This window comes from Hypomesus transpacificus, chromosome 3, assembly GCF_021917145.1.
Source record: "Hypomesus transpacificus isolate Combined female chromosome 3, fHypTra1, whole genome shotgun sequence".
Lineage (NCBI taxonomy): Eukaryota > Metazoa > Chordata > Actinopteri > Osmeriformes > Osmeridae > Hypomesus > Hypomesus transpacificus.
The window spans coordinates 13886803-13908772 of record NC_061062.1 but is presented as its reverse complement, the minus strand read 5'-3'; the positions used below and the strand labels follow the sequence as shown (position 1 = coordinate 13908772).

Genomic DNA, 21970 nt, shown 5'->3' with positions numbered 1-21970 from the left:
AACCAGGCCTGCTTAAAGCCTTTACAGTGTGTCCCATTGCCTGGCAGTACAGTACATCCTCATTTAAACAAGATATAATCATATCAGAGGATCTTCCAGTATTTCTACACATAACAAAGTGTTTTAAACAATTCTCACCCCCCTCCAACTGTCTCCTCTCCCCAGCCTGCACCAGTCCCAGTGTGACCACCGCCAGTCTGGCTCTTCCCTCAGCTCGCCCTCGCTCCTGACCCCCAGGGCTGACCAGACCCTGGTGCCCAGGGACGCCTCCTCTCCCCTGGGCAGTCTGGCCCAGCCTGCCCCCCTTCTGGCCCAGCTCCAGCAGATGGCCACCGAGCAGCACAGCACCCAGGTCCTGCTGCAACGGAGCCAGCAGGCTGAGAGGGAGGCCAACGAGAGAGTCCAGAAGTGAGTAACAAAAACATGGCGGGTTAGGGTTCAGCCAATACTGAAGATGACACCTGCTTGTGTCCTTTCTTTCTTTGCTGAGCATTTAAAAACTTAAGATGGAATGGCCAGACCAATCCACAACGATACCCTACTGGGTATAGCTGGTCAGTGGTCGAGCATTTGGCTTCAAATGATGAGGTTGCTGGTTCAAATCCTCCCTTCCGCGGACCAATCATGAACACATGATTGGTCCGCACTGTAGCCGTGAAACGGTGACCCCTGACCTCCAGCCTGACTCCCCTTCATCTCCCGCCTCGGCGCCCCAAGCATGACCCCAGAACCACTACCCATGCTCCCCCTCACCCACTCTGTCTATGGTCGTTTTGTGTTCGGATTGGGGCTGCACCCCCAAACTTACCCCCCCCCCCCCACACACACACACACTTTTCACTAACCCCAGTCCCATTCCATCCTCTCCTTGCCCCCCAGACCCCCTCCTCACCTCCCAGCCACATCCCTGCCATAGCAACTCTTCTGCCCCACCAGCCCAGCCTCTCTCTCTCTCTCCCCCCCCCCTCCACCCAGTACACTGGGGCTCCACACCCTAAACAAACAACACTGGTCCCACTCATCTGTTTGCCTGCTGAATTACCGGGGGGAGGGAGGGGATGAAGAATGAGGGGGGGTGGGCAGTTCTCACCACTGTGAAGCTCCACACACATGCACATATACATATATAAACCACACAAAAACACACACTCGACCCTCTCTCTGTCTCTCTCTGTCCATACATCTCCTCCGTCCTCGCCATCATTTGGCTGGTTTCTCCGAAAGGGGCCTGTCAGTTTGGGGAGGTCGGAGGCAGGCGGTTGTGGAGGGGTTATAAGGAGGGGTCGTGGAGAGGGTGCAGCCAGTGACGGGATAGGTACCAGGAGGCTGGCTGCAGATAGAGAAGTGGAGGGGTTGAGTTCAGAGAAGCTGTGATCACAGCCCTCACACCCGACTGCTAGCTGACCCTGCATGGGCCACCCTGGTCCTGAGATAGGGAGGACGGGGGGGGAGGACGGGGGTGGCAGAGAGAGAGAGGATGTGGGTGGGTTATAGTGGGTGGGCAGGTAGGTTGGGTGTGTGTGGTGGGAGAAGGGGGGGGGGGGGGACTGTGGGAATCCACTCTGACGTGAGCCCTGTCACACACTAGTGTGAGAGGAATGTAGGGGGGGGGGGGGGTGAATACAAACGTGCACACACTCACATGCCGACGCGCACACACATGCTCGCTCTTTCTGTCTCCCACACACACTCTTAATCTCACCCTCGTACACTCCCGCACACTTTGTCTCACAAATACACTCGCAGTCATCCTCTCCATATCTCTCTTTCTCTCTCTCAAGCACACACCTCCAGTCCAGGTCAATCCTGCCAGAGGAAGCAGAGAGGCGTCCCAGAATGTGGCACCTCGGTGCGGGCGCTGCTGCTCCTCTGACAGGCCCGCTCGCTGGATGTCTAATGGATTCTGGAGCACACTTGGCCATGGAGGACAAAGACGGCTTTCATTGAGTTGAAGAGGGCAGAAGGAGAGGGGAGGGGAAGTGAAGGAGAGGAAGGGTGAGGAGAGAAAATGCAGAGAGGAGATGGGAGGAAGAGAGGAGAGATCAATGTAGGGAGGAGAGGAAAGGAGAGAAGATGTAGGGAGGAGAGAGGAAGGGAGAGAAGAAAAGAGGTAAACAGGAGATCAGAAGACAGAAGGACAGCTAAAGGCCACCACCTCTAGTTTCTGTCAGATGCTGTCATGTGGTGGATGCTACGAATGAGTGGAGCAGTAAAGTATTTTACCCCTTGGCATGAGGCAGAAGATCCCTCTACCAGCAAGTGTCCGTTCGATGTCTCTGCTCTACGGCAAAGATGCTGTTGTTTAGAAATTAATGCAAGCTGCGTGTTTACTGGGTTTTATTGCAGCTATAATTGTTGGTTTTGGGACACTGTGAATTCTTAATCAGGATTTATGTTTTCACTGGCTCCTCCCTTGCGTGTGTGTCCGGGTTTACCCAGCAGTCTCTGTCAACACCAACGTCCAAATCCCCACCACCAACACCTCGCACCTCGGACACACACACACACACGGACACATATCACAAAACACACACATACACACGCACAAACACACAGATTAATGACACGCAATTGCTGAAAACACACTGATTGTGCAAACGTGACAGAGAAGCTAATGCATATATTTAGAAACTGGGCGTGTGTGTGTGTGTGTGTGTGTGTGAGAGAGAGAGTAGGCAAGGAAGTCCGATCTCTTGATCATGTGAACCAGTACAGTGTTTGCGTATGTGTCAGTGTGTTCGAGACTGTGTGCATGGCCTGAACATTTAGTCTCACTGACCTTTCCTAAACATGCACAAGCCTTTCGGACTTATTTTCTGTCCCCCTTGCTAACGTGGCAATAAACACACAAAATAGGCACACAAAACAAACTGACTTCATACATCTAGTAAGCAGAGTGCTAGACAAACAGATAACCTGTGTATACAAAAGGTATTATAACCATCCTCACAACTAAATTATAATTTATAGAGGAAATCATATTGAGACCTTTAATCAATTTTGAAATCTCAGCCCTCAGAATGGAAGAACATTTTTCATATTCTTGATGCTTATCACAGGAAAAGTGTGATGAGCCTTCCCCACTGTGTCCCATTCGTTTCCGTATTTCTATATCTGGGTATCACCAGTGAGCTGGAGTCGCAGTAGAGAGAGGGATAAGATGCTCAGCCCGCCAGCTCTAAGTCCTGCCTCCATTGCAGAGGGCTCTGTGTTCCAGGACTCAGATGCAGCTTTCCTCTCTAATTTCATTCACAGCGGGAGGGTTTCCACCGTTAACTGCACCAAAGTTTTTAGATTTCACGGAAAAGATCTGTTTGCACACGAACAGGAAAACTTCCCTGGCCGACAGATCGCTCCCCGCCAATTATGAAGACGTTAGGGTTTTTTAATTTGGTTCGCTCACTGCTCAGTCTGTTCTCGTCTTCCAGTAGGAGGGGTCAACTTCCTCTCCTCCATATTATTTCCTTCTCTTCCGTTCCTTCCCATCCTCCCCTCTTAGCAAGGGCACTCCTGAGAATCCCATTTCACTGGGATTTAGGCTGCTTATGATTTCCTTCATGTGATATGATCATGGAATTCTTTTGTCATTGAGAGAGATAAATGCTCTCAAGTCGTGTGAAATGGGATCTGATTTCGCGTTAACGAAGAGAGCATTCTGGGCCCAGAGTAAAGCCTGGCCCCCCCACCCTCCCCCCTCAGTCTCTCCCACCTGAGCTCTGGGCCCCGGGTTCATCCTCAGCCAGATTGCGGCTGAGGATGATGCATGATGTCGTCTGTTTCAAAACTCCTTAACGAAATCTAAATATATACATATGCGTATTAAATGTCTAAATTCATATTTAGCCTGGTGATATATTTTAAATGTCAGTGCATCTGATGTGGTAAGTGAGCAAAGTTAAAATTAGACTGTAGCTGGAGGCTGGAGGCTGCTCCTGGCCGTTTTGGCTGACCTCTCCTGTCTTGTTTGCACAGGGCCCAAATAAAAGGCAGTAATGTTTCCTCTCTCCCTCCGTCGCCCAGCCCAGCCCCTTGCTCTCTCTCCACGCATTCCTCCCATCCATCAATTCCCTCGCTTTTTTCCAGACTGTCAGGGAATCGTTTGCTTTCCTTGTTCACCATTAGGACACCCTGAGAGTCCCTCCACCTCTGCAGCACTGGACACTGAAGCCTGTCAAAGAGTGAGAGAGAGTGAGGGCGAGAGGAGAGGGAGGGCAAGAGGAAGAGTAACATGGTTGTATTTAAGGATGTGTGCAGAGGGGTTTGGCCAAGCTGCTGGTGTCTGCTGGGCACCAAGTGGCCTCTGCGTCCTGCTTCAGTCTCACTGCCTTCCACAAGTACCTCCTTGTCTTAGAGTGTATACTAAATCAACTCCTCATCTTTAGTGTGTGTACTAGCTGTACCCCTAATGTTAGGGTGCTCTTCTGGTTGCCTCCTTGTCCTCATCCTCTTCCTAGAGTTTGTACGGTTCGAAAGCAACATTACATTAATCGTCTTCTTCCCCTCCCTCTCTCTTCCCTCCTCTGGTCCCTCTTCTCGCCCTCGGCAGGCTGGAACGGCTGGTGGAGGTCTTGAGGAAAAAGGTTGGGACAGGGAGCGTCCGCACAGTGATCTAAAGTGTTTGGGTGTTGGGGTGGTGGTGGTGGTGGTGGTGGCGGGGGAGCTGTCACTTTGGTCCAGACTGGAGCAACCTGACTGTGGGCTGCACATCTGGGGAGCAGGCAGTCCTGGTCAGAGCGTTTAGGGCTGAACAAACAGCCGGCCCTAACTGGGCAAACAGTCGTTAGAAGTGCTACTCTCAAGGCCCCATTTCAGACCCTTGCTCCAACCCCACCGTCAATGTTTAACCACTTGGTTGTTGTTGTTTGCTGCCACTGCTATTTTTTTCCTCTTTTCCTCTCTCTGGGCACACTTTGAAATCAGTGGTTTAAATGTTTTTTAAAGTTTTTTTCCCCATGTTGTATACATTTTTTTTAACATTCTCTTGGTAGGTCTGAGTTGAAGGACGGGTGCTTTGGTCTTATTATTATTGGTATACTTTTTTTATTGTTGTTTTCAGATAATCAGCAAATGTATTTCCATATGCTGGTGCAGAGCTCTAAAGTATACTGCCTTTGGTTATATTCTTCCAATTCAGTGTTTTCAAACTAGGTTACATCATGAGTGTTTTACACATTTGTATTTTAACGCAATTGTATTTGGTCAACAATTACTACTCTGTTTTATGGACCGACTTTCATTTGTTTGTGGTATATATAATGTAATATGTTGAATGAAAACACATAGATAATATTATTATTCAATATGTAACAATCAAACTGTATATCTATTCAGTGTTCATATATATTGTATGATTAATTATTTCAAGCGTTTTGTGTCATTTTAAGGCAGTATTTCGTTTAGGGTTTTTGGGTGTCTCTTATATCTGGTCTGAAAATTGCCTATCCCTGTTCCTAATCGAAGTTAAAACTGTTCTAGCGCTGTTATTTATTTAGGGTTCTGCTCTGAACCTGTGCTAATTTGGAGCATGTCTTAAAGAGAGAGGGAAGAAAACGACACTACCTCGGATATTAATTTTGTAAGATCCATATGACAAACCTGTCTAAATTGCACAAAGTTATCTTCCTTGCTCTCTCCCACGGACTTAATACTTTCCAGATGAAATATTAACTTTTTAGAAGAAAGAAAGAAGGTCAAAGTATATCATGTATTTTGTTAACTTCCTCTCGTGCACGTCAATTTTGTGAGAAACGATCCGCATGTGTCGGGCATAAGGTCTTCAGGGGAACTGGCTGTTCTTCAATGGGGTTTCGACAATCTGCTGTTGTGCAATAAAACGTTTTAAAATCCATTGTACAGATTCTGTTGAATGGACATTGCCTGCCTGCTATTATGTTGAGACTTTTGATTGTTGCTTCTTGAAAAGCAAACACTCACATTTGGATTCCTTAGAAGCCTACCTACCCGCCCTCTCCCACCTCCTTAGCCTACACTTCGCACGCTGATAATTTACAAACATTGCAGGCCAGAGACCGGACGACATTTACAGCTGTCCACACACCCAACAATCATATCAGCAGCCTTTACGTTTCCTCTTTCTTTTGTTGACGTGTTTCTCCCTCGCGAGTTCTACTTTCTCTGTAGGCCTAGTCCTTAAATTAAATTGACATGGCCGCGTGGAGTCTGCGTCAACCCACTTCACATCTCAGGAGTGCAAATCAACCAGGGATTGTAAAACCTAGTCCTAAAACAGAACCGCGACCCACAATCGATTAACTGGCCTACTCTTGAAATGTGTTCATTTCACCGATGTCCTCCAGTTGCGGTATACCGGAGACAGGAGGCCTTGTCTTGGCGGGACTTGCCGCTGTGATGCCCTCCCCTTCGTTAAGGCGTGACACTGACAAGCTTGTCGATTCCTTGCGCGCTGGTATCCGTGGAGATCTCACAACTTGGGTGTCCTCGCGCTTAATCCCACTAGGTCCTCCCAATGTATGTTTCTCCGTCAGATAATCCGCCTTGTTCTAAATACGTTAGCTAAATCTTCCACTTTGTTGAAATCTGAAAACTTTTGATTTTCAGTTATCCTCAGACAATCAGTCTATGGAAGGCATAGGCATAATTGATTAGTCACAAAAAAATATATACATAATGTGGACTTGTCTGTTTTATTACTTTTACACCATTAATGTAATTTCGCTATGATATTTGACCTTAATTTTTGGTTTGGCTATGTTTAAAATGTCTCCCACACGCTATAGACGCGTGCATAGAAGAATCCAATTTATACATTTTGAAAAACGATTCTGAAAGGACTACGAAAGTAGGCTACTTTTAAACGTTTTAATTAAGTGTTCCAGCGGGCAGTGGCTTGAAAGACCTGCAGTAGAAAACCATTGCTGATCTAGCCCTGTTGCTATAACGACTCCAAATATTCCTTAAATAGCGCACTCCATCTTTTCACCTTGGAAGACATTCTTGTCAATTTCCACTTAACGAATACAATTTGTACTGGCCTTCTACAACTAGACCAAAAATGAAACATGGGGCTGTAAAGCAAACTTTTTAACAGCATCAATACATTGATGAATTCAGAGAGAATATACTTTGAAAATTGAGGTTATTTATTCAGACGTCATTGTCTTATCACTATGTTTCGTCGACATGTAACAAAGCACATCAAAAATGCAGAACCAATTAAAACAGTTGAATAGCTGCACTTATTCCCAGTCTCTACAGGCATTGCCACGAGCGGGGTATTCATTTTTTATCAGCATTTGTTTGTGTGGACTTTTCCGTTAACTTAAAAACAACCCCAGTCCCTCTCTCTGGCTTCCGGCAGGTTTTAATGAAGACAGAGCGGGATCCACAGGCAGGCGAGACCCGGGACCACCAACCTGACTTAGACGATGCATATTAGGGGCTCTCAAAGCCCTAATAAAGTTCTTCCGTATAATTTTTAATGGAAAACCAGCTGCTTTTAAAGCTGATTTCGGATAGAGATCTCTCCCTCTTCTCTCCCGCACCCTTTGAAAGCCCCCTTTTCTTTCGTCTCAGAATCTGAAGGGGTATTGCTTTGCTCTTTTCGTTGGCCAAGCACAATTGTGTTATTGGAGATAATTAATTCAATCCCCATCAAAAGGTATTAGACGCGCCTTGGGCCTGTAGTAGCTTTCTAAACTGAGAATGAAAGGAGAGAGAAGAAAGGTCTACGGGTAGGCTAGCTGATGGCCGCTTTTGATGTAAAGGAGATGGCGCATTGTTGTCGAAATTGTAGTCCATACGGCTGAAGAAAGCGCCACCGCTATTGATGGGGTAACGAGAAATGCCACATGAGTTGGGGAAGCAAGACCCTGCTGAAACTACCGGGCACACTGCCCGCTGATAACATATGTCACACATTAATAAAGGTTGGTCAACTTCAACTGATTGGGACAATTTATTGTGAGAAGATGCAGAACCAGTTTAAACGTTTAAATCAAATAGTGAACAGATAATTAATAGGGTCTCTATGTAAAGGTTAATAACACAAACTTGTAAATCGCACTTTAATTGCCTGCAATAATAATAACAAAGTCAGCAACAATAATGTCCTTATGGACCTAAAACGAATACACCTAACAAGATCCTAATAAATGGCCTAACAAAAAACTGTGATTGTAAAACTGGCCATAATCATATCTTAATATAAACAACTGCTTATTGGCTGAAAAACTAGTCATAGTAAGATGACCTTCAGGCGCTAGATTTTTAAAAGGACCCTTACAAATCCATTACGTTATTTTCCTGAATTAATTCAAGGCTATTTTTACCAGGTTGTATGCTGAGAGTGCAGTTAGCTCACAGTTAGCTCAAAGTAGCATTACTTAGCAGCAGACAATACTGGAAGGCAAACGTTTTATTTCTACTTCTCTAAGGACAATAGTCCACTTTGAGTGACCGATAAGAGTTCGATCCTCTCAACCGATGAACACCACACGGAGTAAAGGCTACTACAGCCAGATTGAGTCGCCGTGTCCCTTGCTGTTTCACTGTCGTCGGTGAAAAGGTTGCCTCCATACTGAAACGCGCTCTGCAGAGCCTTTCCCAACAGCTGGGTAAACTAATGAACAAGATCTTTGTTCAAAGTTCAACGATTTCCTCATAGAAACGCGGAGCCGTTTCGAAATCGCAAACCACATTTTATGCAACACACCTATGCGTGGACAATATAGCCTATATATAGATTTGTTCTTTATATGTAAATATATATACATCTTTTTGTGATGTATGTGTTTTGTGTGATTAAAGTAGGTAGGTCTATTTAAATATGTAAACAAACCACAATGCTTCTAAAATATGTTTGTTGGCAGGTGGAATGTTGAGAGCAAAAAATGAAATGCCAGATAAGGCCTTGGAATCTGTGAGCCTACAGCCAGTATAGAATCCCTCAAATAGGCTTCTCACTGGAATGTTGTTGATCATTAAACACTATAATCTTATCAAATTATGTGATTTGGGATGTGAGATCGAAATCTTGTTAAAAGTGGTTCACTTATTACGTAATTGAATGTGCCAATCGACTTTTTTGGCTTTCTTTTTTTTATCCCTCAATTGGAAATATGAATTGTGTATTATAGGCCTGTTTCATTTTCAATGTATAAATAATAATATAATTATTAATAACACTACTGTGAATTATATTTAATCAGAAGATAACCAAGCCCATAGGCTATAACGTTGTACGGGTAGTATCCCATATCAGTTTACATGATAAACGTTTAGCCAATTTTTATATATTGAAGTCTAAGTTTAGCTAAAGAAAACTGATGTCTGTCTGTCATTTAGCTTCAGTTCATGTAAACATTGTCTACATTTCTTTGTATCTGCATTACGCAATGGGCAGGTGCATTGGAGTAGCATTGACCTCCATGTATATAATTTATGTATTTATATTTATTTGTATTATAAAATATTTGTCTAAATACATGTATACCTATTCCTCGCTTGAACATCATTAGCGCACGTTAATTGAAGTAATCTTTAATTTGACAAGTGGAGCAGCAGAGCGTATACATCCTTTACTCTCCTCGATATTACGACACTCAACTCCACTCTCCATTTTATTTGCGCTTCGGGGGGCAATTACATGATAATTAAACACATTTCACGGTTACTCAGCCAAAATGTGTGTCTGCAAAATACCACGATCAAAGTGAAATCTGTTCAGGTTCACGAGCCCATCATGTAGGTTACGGTTCACAAAAAAGATGCTTTGGCCTTTCTCTGATATTGTTAAAAATCCATTTACAACACGCCCGCGTCTTTTTTGAAGGAGGGCTTTGCGGCTATATTTCTGTTAGATTTGGCTTTGCTCATGCTCATTGATCAACCGCGTCAACTCAAGCGCAAGTCAGAAGACTAAAGAGTCTGACAGACAGGATTTTATCATTATTATGAAAATCACAAATCACCATTTACAATTAATCATAATTTAATCATTAATAATTTAATAATAATAAAGCAGAGGATTTATAAAATATATGATTATTTTACCTTTACGCATTAGGATTGAACAATATTAGACAAGGATGCAAAGCAGCTATTGTCTACTGGGTTATAGCCTGTTATGTTGTACCAAACTTTAATAAAACGCAGTACAATGTGACGTTTTACCAATAATGATAAACTTAGAAGATATATAACAAAGCAATCGCATTGTTGCAGAGCAAAGTCATTTTATACATTTGCATGTTGTGCGTTAAAATAGGGTAAACTCAAATTGACATAATGATTGAAACAATCAGGGAATAAATTATAATAGGTTTATTTGAAAATTAACAAGAATAAGTTAAGATCATGCAGATTCATCAAAACCAACAGGGAGAGACAAAACGTTGACAAAGGCTGCACATACAAACCACCCATTCTCCGGCTACCACAAACCACTGGACCATCGTTTCTGAAGAAACACGTCTTTATTCAGAATGCATTTCCAGGTTGATTTAAGAACGTAGTATACAAGACTGGGTAGGACATATGTTTGTCAGATGTGTGGCAAACGAAAGCGGTGCGTAAAATGACAACATCCATATCAAAAAGAATGCCTATGTCAGGGACAGCGGGTATCTCAGCGCACGGGTTACCTGTGTCACCTATTAGTTCTCATTCATGCACATTGTAACACATGGACATATATTCATAGTTTGAGACTACAAGTTTGGGGGTAATACAACATTATTTTACAGGCTCAAAATTGTTTTAAATACACTAGCAATGATTTACAACTGGATATACAATCATTCAATGGTAACACTTTACAGGCCTATTGTATTTTAGGCTACTCATACGCATTCTTCTTATACATTAAAGTAACAGTCCTTATGCACCAAGTGCATGCAAAAATAAGATAAATGTTTTTTTTTTCTGTCGTCCTTTTGTCAAGCAAGAAATTAAAGAGTATACTAAGAGGTGTTGAGAACGGGTCTGGAATACACACCTTGATAGTATGACGCCTCTAGTGCGGACGGGTCCATGCTTGCTCTGCCGGCCATAGACGCGCTGCCAAGAGGGAGACTGGAGGACATCCCTGAGCCGTATGAGGAGTATTGCAAAGCTTGCTCGTAGGCTTTCAAGTCCAGTTTGTGCTGTTGCTCTGAAGATGACATTAAATTATTAATTGAGAATGGGTGATTGAAGGAGTAATGGGGGTCCCCTTTTAGATGCAGCTGAGACTCGTGCGCCATCGAGTGCGGAGGTAAAGGCAGAGAGGAGAGGGAAGTAGCTGAGTTGGCGGTGGGATGGATCAGTGGGCCGCTGTTTTTTAGGTCCGAAGCGCTGGAAGTGCTCCGATGGTCCATACCGTGAGGGCTGGATGACTGGTTGGAGGTGGAGAGAGAGTTCGAGTCCATGTGCCCAGTCTTGGTGTTGGAGCTGTCGCTCTGAGGCGAGCTGGAACCGCCAGATGGGTCTTTCCTATCCCCTTTACTCGACGATAACTTTTTATCACATTTAAACCGCTTTTGTCTTCGGAGGTAACAGCCATTTTCAAACATATTTCCAGAGTCAGGGTGCAGCGCCCAGTACGAGCCTTTTCCGGGTTTATCCGGTGACCTAGAGACTTTGACAAAGCAGTCGTTAAAGGACAGGGAGTGCCGTATGGAATTCTGCCACCTCTGCTGGTTCTGTCTGTAGTAAGGAAACAAGTCCATGATCCACTGGTAGATTTCGCTCAAGGTGAGCATCTTGCTTGGCGCCTGCTGTATAGCCATCGTTATGAGGGAGATGTACGAATACGGTGGCTTGGCGTGAGGGTAGCTTCTCCGGAACGATTTGTTGTCCCGGGCCCGGTTGAGAGTAGGCTGGCTATAGGACATAGGGCTCATGGTCGGACTCATGCTGGCGTACGGGTTAAGAGCGTTCATCGAGGCCTGCTGGGCCGACATAGCGCTCATGTTGGGGCTCAGAGCTGTGCCCATGGTCGATACCCCTCCACCCATCCCATTCATTGCTCCTGGGCCATTTGGGGGCATCCCGGACATGGTTCCTGGGCTCAGTCCGGCCCCGAGACCTGGGTTGGCGTAGGACATGTTGAATGAACTGGATGTCATATTTCCACTTGTAGACATACTCATGTAGCTGTTCATAGTGTTCATAGAACCCAGCCCCGCGTTCATGCCGCTGTTAGTCATCGGTGAATAGACCTAAAATCGGATAGAAAAATGTGTTATTCAGATAGGCTAGATATTCAGATGACAATGACTGTATGATTGTTTTCTTTTCTGACAAATATAATTGTATTAATATGTAACTGCTGTAACATAATCGGACACGTTCATAGTTGAACCTATTGATGTGAAAGTACCAAAAGTCGTTACAATAAATCAAACACAGAATTATATTCAACATCAAACGATAAGCATTTATTCCCAATTAATTAGAATTTCAGTTGTAAACTGTGGTAAATAGACTATCCACGCTAAACAGGTTCAGATCACAGTCAAATATTCCTTCATTGTATTCGTGGAATCTGGTGCTGCCACTGAAGCCATAGAATCAGGTTAACGTTTAAGAGATAAAGACTGCAATCTATGTCTTGTTCCTTGCGCAAACACACAGGTCAACCAAAGTGCATTATCTTTTAGGGTCAAACAAACGCTTGAAATTAGACCGTGAGCATCCCGATCCAACAGTAACTTTATTGGAACGTGGAATTGAAACCAACTCGCCCGACTGCATGCAGGCTGGGTCTACTCTTGAGGCCGCATCCTATTTAAAACCTACGTGCATTATTTATTTTATTTCAAGACATATGGTTATATTTACATGCTTTGTTTTGTGGAAAGTTTCTGAACCAATTGGCACACTGTTAAACCCCCAATAATGCGTTCACTGCTGCCATCAGGCAGGATTAGAGTTCTCATTTTGGAGAAATCTACCCACACTATATTAAGCAACAATATCACCCCCCAATAAAACACCGTTTACTATAATAAATAACATAAATGCAACGTCCACCTAAGAACGCTAAATCTAAACACCTAGTTTGAAAACACATTTACAGAATGCAAATATTCGAACTTATTATTTCATTGTTTACCAAATGTAATAAAACTATGAGGCACCAACCTCTTGTGTGTCATTGTAGTAACTGCTCCAGTCTGGGGTATCGTGACCTTCCATCTTCACAGTGCCCAGCATTCTGGTCGGGATCCGCAAGGCGTCAACATGCAGCTCCGCAGAACCCAAGTTTAGCAGAAAAATGTATCCAGAACAACGCAGCTCTCTGACTGGCTGGCTGCTGGAGGGGTAGCTAAAGAGTAAAGTGTGGAGATGTTGAATGCAGCGTGACCTGTAGTGTAGAGCTTTCCCTCTGCTGTTACGTCGAGGGTACAACCCACTTTCAGTGTTGGTTTCACTGGCTTTTTCTCCCTCGGCTGCAGGCTAGCGTCACACCTCACTTCTTGTTCTTAGCAACTGCGTCTTTGGTGAAATAGCCAAATGAAGACAAAAGTTTTTTCCTCCCTGCAAGATGTAAACAAGGGCAACTAAAACTAGATTTCAAAGAGATCAAACAAGCATTGATTACTGGACACTTTGGCTACGCATTTCATCTAAATTTAGCCTCGATAAGCCTATTCATTTCGAGGAGCAGCCTGCGTAGAATTGCCCATGTAAACTGTCACACAAAGGACTGTTGAAATACCCTGGTTAAAGCAAGTACTGTACGTCAAAGCATGTCTTTGGATTCAAGAAAGCGCGCTTCTTGCAAATATTTCTTAGATGACAAAAAGATTAGTTCAAATACATTTATAAGAATCTATGAAAAGTCCCACTCATTATAGATCGGTCTAATAATAATAATAACAAAATAATAATAATAAATGTTATTAATAAAAACGTAAAATAGAGATATAGAGATCGTGCTTTGTTGTAGCACGTTATTCACTATTTTATGGAATTCTGTAGGCCTAGCCCTACACTGAAATGTAACCGATTTGTATTTGGTGATAAGTTGTTGACGGATATTGTATTCTGTTTCCTCGCCTTCTAGGCTACTTAGCCTATCTAAAGCCATAAAAGTAACATTAGGGCTATTGTGGCATATATACTAATATTTTACCATAAAGTTAATCTGAACATTTTATTTTGATAAAACAAGTGCCAGCATCTCGTGGAAAGAGCCGCATCATCACTTATCTTGTCAACTGTGCTCCTTCGATTCTGACCCCGTTAATGAGCGAATAACACCGATAATTACCCCTTTACTTTGGGATTATCTCTGGGTGATCTGACCTGTAGCACCGTCAGGCGGGGAAAATCGATTTGTTCAAGGCGGATTAAAACGTCCCACAAGCAGGGGAAATTAGGTTCGCTGCATTTGAATTCTGATGCGATGGACCGGACATATCGTGTTACTTGGATAACTTGATGATTTTATCTAAATTTGTTTAAAGCATGCACGTTTGTCCAATGCAAGTTTGGATTGCAATTGTTTTACAGCAAACAGTCCTCACGTTTTAAATGAAGGCACATTTGGAAGAAAATAGTCCAAATGCTAAACAAAAACGTTAATGAAAACCATAGTAGGCTATTTGTATTTGATTTATGACGTTCTTAAATTCCCCCCCCCCCCCCCTCAAAATAGACTGAAACGTGAGAGTTGGTTTATTCAGCAAAGGCTTACTGTAAATTTGATGGATACATTCATTTTTTTCCGATTTAGGTGTGATGAAAGGAATTACTCCTTTTTCTGCTTGCCATTTCTAATTCACACTTATTTGGTCAGATTTATTTGTTTGTTGCTTGTTTGTTTATTATTATTATTACAGCGATGTCTCAAGTTAACTTAATTATAATATTCCTAAATTATTAGCTAGTCCAAGCGCGTACAATTCTTGGCAGTCGGAGTTTTAACCCACGTGGTGTCTGTGTTGTACCGCCTGGTTGTCTGGTTTGGTTGCTAGGAGATTGTCCCGGCTGGCGCAAAGAAGTGGTAAATGTCAAATCTTGCAAAAAAGTTTGGCAACAGTGTAGCATTTACTATCTGGTTTTTCAGTTTGGTCAACACATGGAATACAAACATTCGACGTTTTTAGCAACATTCAATTGTCTTAAACGCAGTGACTGCTTACAATTGGAAACTTTTTTTTTTTTTGAGGGGGGGGGTTTGTTTGCTACTAATGCTAGGTGAGTTACGCCAACGTATGTTAGTCCTCTGTTCTTTCTATAATGCTGCAACACTGGTAACACAGTAGCAAACATTCAAGTTAAGATACAACATCTGTAACAAATTGTACAGTGGCAGTTTGTTTCATTAATATATTGTAATTTGTTACAGTTTTGCCCTGAGAATTATCAAAACATTTGTTGTTGAGTTAACGATAGATAGATTTATTGATTCATTTGTTCATTCGCAGCCACCACCAGCAGGCACCATGCAGAGAGATAGGACGCTACTGAGTCACAGTGATGAGCAGAAGAAGAGAAGGGAAGTAGAGGCACTGAAGAGAGACTGCCAGAAAGACATTCTGCAGATGAAGAAGCTGTTTTATGACTCCCACAGGAACCCTAGTACCAAGGCAGTAGCCTCAGGCTCTAAGTCTGCAGGAGAGGTAAAGGACAATAGCACCTGGGACATACAGCTACACTTTCTGGCCCTTTCTCTACAGTTTGACTACCTCCAGTTTGACTAAACCCACAACAGCTAAGGCAGGGTCCATTTATCTGTGCAGTTTATGATCCTTGACATAAATAACATGATAAATAACAAATTCATTCATCCATCCAGCTATAACTTACCTTGACCTTGAAATATGTGCTGTTTACACCCCTGTAGGTGAACCCTACAACATCAGATGAACCATGCAACCAAACAAGAGCACTTACAACCAGTACTTCCCCTCCGCCCCTGCCTCCCCCCTTGTCCACCAGCCCTGTGGAGTTCAATGCGCAGTTGCTCCGCTCCCCACCAGCCTCTGTCACACACAGTGCCGTTCATCCAGAGGTGCTTAGCAGTAGATGTGAGGAGCAGAGCAGGAACCAGGGGAAACCTCTGAAAGACCTGGCTAATGAGAGGGAGGCCAAAGAGGCTTTAGACTCCGCCAAAGGGGTTGTCTGTTCTGGACAGAAGCCTGAGCCCAGGCCAGTTATTGCTCCGCTAGCAGGGACCACTAGAGTCATACATATGACCCAGAGACCCCTCCCCCCCCCCAAACCCCGGTCAGAGCACCCCTTCATGACAACCAGGACGCTCGCACACAAGACCAATAAGTCTGCCAACCAGACAAAAGACTCTGTGAACAAACCGTCTGATAGGAATTACCATAGGTCACACGGGGGGCGGGTCCAGAGCTCCGACAGCTCTGAGGATGAGAGCGCAAACAGTTCGGACCTGGGCTCGGACCAATCACGGAGTAGCTCCGTGGGTCGGAGACTCGGGAAGAAGAAAAAGAAGAGGAAGGCTCTGGTGACCCGGACCCCCGTGGATGCCGCCGGGGGGGGAGGCAGCGTCCACAGCGTCCGCTCAGCAGAGGAGCTCCTTCGGGAGGCGCAGGACATCGCTGGGGTCGGCCCTGGGGAAGAGGCGGTGGGGGAAGACCTCCACGGCCAGCAGAGGACCCCAGAGGAGATGGTGGAAGTTGCCAAGATGTTGGTCAGGGAGCGAGGGAGGACGGTGGATGAGATTATTGCCTCGCTGCAGAGCGGGGCGAATGACATACCGTCGGCCTCCGATCAGATGATCAAGGAGCTCATAGAGAAGGTGCTGGGAGGCAGCTACGAGGTGAGCTACAAGCTCCCAGAATACTTACCTGCTCACGCAGAAACTAGAAGGAAATGATAAGCAAATGATTCTTTTATTGATTTCCGGTGGTTAATAGTAGATTTTGTACTAGCCACCAGCAGAATTCTGATTATACAATCACTTGAATAAAACACACACTGAAGCAATTAAATAGGTTTGTTGAATGCATTATCAATGACCTGTTATGCATAGGCTACAAATGACCTTGAATTGTTGTTTTACATCACGAAGGAGGAGCCAACCAAGTATAAACCTCAACGTGTGAAGGAAAAGAAAATGGAGGGCAGCCGTGTCAAAAAGGTACCCTTGCTGATGGACCAACTCTCAGATCAGAAAGGCACATTGTATAAACAACATTGATTAAGTCCTTATCTTATGGCACCTTTTTGAAGAGATGTTTTTGTCTGCTGTTTGCAACACCGGGCCCTTCATAGTTCTTTCGTCAAAATATTCAGAAGACAATTTAATTCATGATTAAGTCAAGTCTTTTGTTGTGTTTCTGTGAGAGATATCTGCACATGCGTGTCCTACATTTACATTTAGTCATTTGGCAGACGCTCTTATCCATAGCAATTTACAGTAAGTACAGGGACATTCCCCCCGAGGCAAGTAGGGTGAAATGCCTTGCCCAAGGACACAACGTCATTTTTCACGGCCATGAATCGAACCGGCAACCTTCTGATTACTGGCCCAATTCCCTAACCACTCAGCCACCTGACTCCCATACTTCCTCCAGGAGGTAGTCTACACAGAGGTCTACGTTCCTCAGAGGTGGGTGAGGAGGGAGATGAGTCCCACTGAGTCCACCCAGCGACCAGCTTCCTCAGGGATCTACAAGATGGCCGCCCCAGGACCAGAGGATCAGGAGGACATAGTTTCCATGACCACCACCCTCTCACATACGGTAGCCTGCTGAAGATGGACCCACTATCCTACCGTGACCCAACAATTCATTAGAGTCTACTATTTATGTTTATGAACAGTATTGTGTGCTGACCCATACAGTAAAAAATATACACACGCCATCAACTAAAGGTGAACTTGGATAAAAAAAAAGAAGATATGTTCAGGAAAAAGTTGGTTAATTGTGGAAGGAGGAATACTCCAAGTGTCTAAATTCAATCATCTTTCTTTTGCTGTTCTAAAGGTGCCGTGTGAGGATGTATTGTTGGTGAGAGGAGGTGCCATGTCTGGAGCCCAGAGGCCCAGGAGGGGCTCCCTACAGACCCACACCCGGCAGGATCTCTCCCTGCTGGCTACTTGGAGGCCCAAAACCAGGTACACCTCTGGAAGTGCTTTAGCAAAGGTTATGGTTTGAGAAAGTTGAGTTTCATGGGCCGATTATGGAGATCTATAATATCATGCTATAATTTGTAGAATTTGTATTTGTATCACCCACGCGTGTAAAATCTCAAAAATAATTATTGAGATAGACTACAGTGGCTGTTTAGCATTCCGAAGAACGCTAAGAAGAGAATGAATTGAGATGCGGGTTTTCTTGGCTATTGCGCAATACCATGGCCTCGCTAGCCAGGTTATCGAAAAGTCTGAGCAAATTTACAAATGAACCATTTCATCAAAAAAAGAAACACACAGCAACACATTTCGTCACATTTTAATTCAGATGCTGATTTTCCCATACTTGGGCAATGAAAGAAACGTCAAACGAGTTAGCAAGAACACAAGAACGGAGAGAAACGTGGATTGATAAACAGCCAATGTCTCAATCATCACAAGGAGGGCTTGTTTAGGTAGAGCTATGAGGACATAACATGGTGCCTTATGACTGTTATTAGTGATGAGTCTCTGTACTCATGTAAGTTTCCAGTGACCTCTTCAACTCAGCCCTTATCTGACCTGCACATCTCTCCCACCTTGGCGTTTACGAGTAGGGTTGGAGTTGCTTGGAGGAGGGGGCACTTTTATGGGGTGTGCGTCAGTCATAAGGCAATAACATGAAGTCCCATTTCTCAGTTAGTCATCTCCACTGACGGGCAAAGAGTAATTATGCTGCATTTATGACACACACGTTCTTTAACGTACTCTACATAAGTAGTCCGTTGGAGCTTTGCCCGTTCTGCCTGCCTACTTCTGTCTCTTTCTCTCTGCCGGCCTGTCTCCTGGGGTGGCCAGTCTGTCTACTTGTCTGTCTGCTTACCTGCCTGACTGTCGCTCTGCCTGCCTGCCAACCTGTCTGCCTGCCTGCCTGCCTTTCTGTCTCTATCTGTTTTTTTACCTATTTGCCACTACACCCATTCAGGAATAATGTAGCCACAACAAAAGCCATTTAATTAGTGGGGTGTACTTAGTGTTGTGGGTCATTGAGAGGTTTTCTTCTTGCATGGATGACAAGCTGAGTGTGGAAAGATTGATAGACCCAGAGTTCTCACCTCTCTCCACTACCCCCCCCCCCCCCCCACACACACACACACACACACACAGAGCTAAGAGAGAAAGGAAGGTTTGCACACATGCACAGTCATGCACAGTCTCTTTTTCCAAGCTATCCGACCTCTGCATGAAAGCAGACCTTGCTGTGCTGGCACACTTAGCCAGCCTTAACTGACCTAGCCGTGCTATCTGACCAGCTGTGCTAGGTGGAGCTGACCTAGCCGTGCTACCTGAGCTAGCTGTTTTAACAGCCAGAGAGAGCCTTCTCCTTCCCAGCAGCCAGGCCTCACAGTGAACATGCTAGGTCCAATGAATGTCCACAGTCAGGTGGGTAGGTGGCCTCTTTTTCGGCACAAAGAGGCCACACACAGACCTGGACCACAGGCCTGTGTCTGTCTGCAGTTCAAAGGCTACTGAGGAGTTATGGCAGCGGATGATCTGCACAAATAAACCCCCAGCTCATCTGTTGGGGAGGCTGTGAGGGAGGGCCTTCCTGCTGGACCAGCTCCCGAGCAGGGGCGCGGAACAGCTCCAAAACACTGGGATTGTTGAAACGTTGACATTCTTGAACGTAACAAATCAATGTTGTTTTTTCCACCTCCATCAAACCAAACATTGGGGTGAGAATCCAATGCCTTGAGAATGTTTTCTGTATACGTGGGCTATGCATTGCTGCTGCCAACTATTGTTCCAGAAATAGAAGTATATCTCAACATAGAGTCTGGCACTTGGAAGTGACACATGTTCTGTAGGTCCACTCCTCCCTCAGGGAGAGGGCCAGCAGCTGCTTGAGACAGCACTGGATTGAGAGCATGTCTTCATACTGTTATTGAATGACGCAATTCAACACTCACAAGGGCTTTAATTGGGTGTCATATTTTCACCGTAGAAACACTGAAGAGTTGTAAATACTTTTTATTATAAAAAATCTCCCATATTTGGAAATGTATGGCCTCAGCTTATCAAAACTTATGGTCATCATAACATATGGCAGTTACAGTCATGTGACATCATGTTTTCCTCCCTTTACGACCTCCCTCTTCCCCTCCAACAAGCTGTTCAGAGTACAAGACTATCCATCACCTGTGTACGACCCCAGCTAGCCACACCCTCCGCCCGGAGCTGTGCCTAGCCTCCCGTGTGTGCCACACCCCCGGCATGCTCGCAGCACCACCTCTCTTCTGCCAGCAGAGGGCAGCACTGAACCTCATCGCCGCTCATCCCGACTGTCACAGGTGAGAGAAGACATATTGAAATATCCTTTTATGATTGACTTTGTGCTTTGGAGTGGAGTTGTGGAAATTAGGTTTGAATCCAAAATACAAATAAGACAAATCATATCTAGAGCATCAACACAACATAGAGTGAAAAAAAAAGAAAAGAAAACAAGTTAACTTAAATGTAACAAACCAATCGAACCCTTGATGTAATCATTCATTCCCATTGGCTGTACCAGGATATTGACAGAAGGTGAACCCTGTGAGGGGTTACCAGAGGAGGTACCAGACAGTGTGGTCCACCTGTCCCCTGCCACCTCAGACAGCCTGGCAGACTGGCAGAGGATAGCAGAGCACTATGTGGAGAAACCTAGGATGCTGTTGCAGGGACAGATGGTTAGTCTCCCTTGAAGGGCTTCTGGTTACTTCCTGTCCTTCAAAGTCAGAATATTCATCTTTTCCTTTGCTCGAATACTAGTCTTCACCATTCAACACCTGTTAAATCAGCGATGACTTAAAGAAAGATGGAGATTCAGCCGGGTGTTGATAATTCTGTCCGTGGCCACTAGATGGCACCACATACATGTGCAACCAGTTATCACTAAGCAGGTCTCTTGAGAGGTTGTCTGTTCTAGTTACTGAGCACGCCCCCCCTCCCCCCAGAGCCCCCTTTGTTCCAACGAGCTGAAGATGTTCTGGAACCCAGCCCCCCCCAAGTTCAGCTGCTCCCCTGCCTTCATTGAGCACAAACTCTTCCCTGAATACCAGGTACTGCCCACCACACATACACACAGACACACTGTATGCAGTACCAGATATACAACATGCAACAGACATGCATGCTAAATATCAGATACTGCACACCACGCACACGCACACACACACAGTGTATACAGCACCAGATTTACAACATACAACAAACATGCACACTAAATACCGCACACTAAATATCACACCTGTAGTATACATACTAAAGCAGAGCACCAAGGCAGACCAGCTCTCTACCACAGAAGAGGTGAGGCAGGCAGTGTGTGTGCAGCACCACAGCACTGGTACAGCTTAGTTGGGTCTCTTCAGCAGGTTCAGCTCAATCCCAGGTAAGATCCACTGCTGAGCCTGGGCGTGTGTTTGCAGATGGGCTTGTTCGCTAGAGACAGGAACAGACATAGCACCGCTGGTCTTGTTCTGACCATTACTCTGAGAATGCAGGTAGACACAGTATCAGGGATATTGTCCGTGTGCATGGAGAGAGGGGTACAGAGAGACTGTGGCAAGGCATGTAGCATGTATGGAGACTAGCTTATTAGTATTGTTTATTACTGTGTGCATTGTATGTCATTTTTTAAATGTATCCTTTTATTTGGTACTACTCTACATGCCTCTGCCAATGGCCTCTCAGGGACAAAGTGAATTGAATATAGGTACAGGCAGACTGTAGCCAGGTGTAGCTTAGTGTCTGTTGTGTGTGCAAAGTGACACACATGGGTGCAGGCAGACTAGAAATCGACATTGCCTCAGAGATGTTCTCCATCTGCTCAAGCCAGACCAGAGAGACTTCAGACAGGCCCTCTGAGCAGCGACA

At 44.7% G+C, this 21970-nt stretch overlaps 2 protein-coding genes across 2 annotated transcripts in view; one reads left to right on the top strand and one right to left on the bottom strand.

The window, feature by feature from the left end:
• Nucleotides 1–319: 319 nt before the first annotated feature.
• Nucleotides 320–21970, top strand: part of ttc6 (tetratricopeptide repeat domain 6) — a 35637-nt gene continuing 13986 nt past the window's right edge. Inside the window, exons 1-9 of the mRNA XM_047017444.1 lie at nucleotides 320–408; nucleotides 15396–15590; nucleotides 15815–16759; nucleotides 17012–17080; nucleotides 17517–17684; nucleotides 17928–18058; nucleotides 20227–20406; nucleotides 20628–20784; nucleotides 21052–21156. Coding sequence (XP_046873400.1) covers nucleotides 15414–15590; nucleotides 15815–16759; nucleotides 17012–17080; nucleotides 17517–17684; nucleotides 17928–18058; nucleotides 20227–20406; nucleotides 20628–20784; nucleotides 21052–21156 — 1932 coding nt within the window. The 5' untranslated portion in view covers nucleotides 320–408; nucleotides 15396–15413. The remainder of the gene's footprint in view (nucleotides 409–15395; nucleotides 15591–15814; nucleotides 16760–17011; nucleotides 17081–17516; nucleotides 17685–17927; nucleotides 18059–20226; nucleotides 20407–20627; nucleotides 20785–21051; nucleotides 21157–21970) is intronic.
• foxa1 (forkhead box A1) lies at nucleotides 10288–13407 on the bottom strand. The gene is made up of 2 exons (XM_047017517.1): nucleotides 13105–13407; nucleotides 10288–12179 (listed from the first exon to the last, which is right to left on the bottom strand). Exons 1-2 carry the CDS (start codon nucleotides 13174–13176, stop codon nucleotides 10941–10943), a joined length of 1311 nt encoding a protein of 436 aa, XP_046873473.1. The 5' UTR covers nucleotides 13177–13407; the 3' UTR covers nucleotides 10288–10940.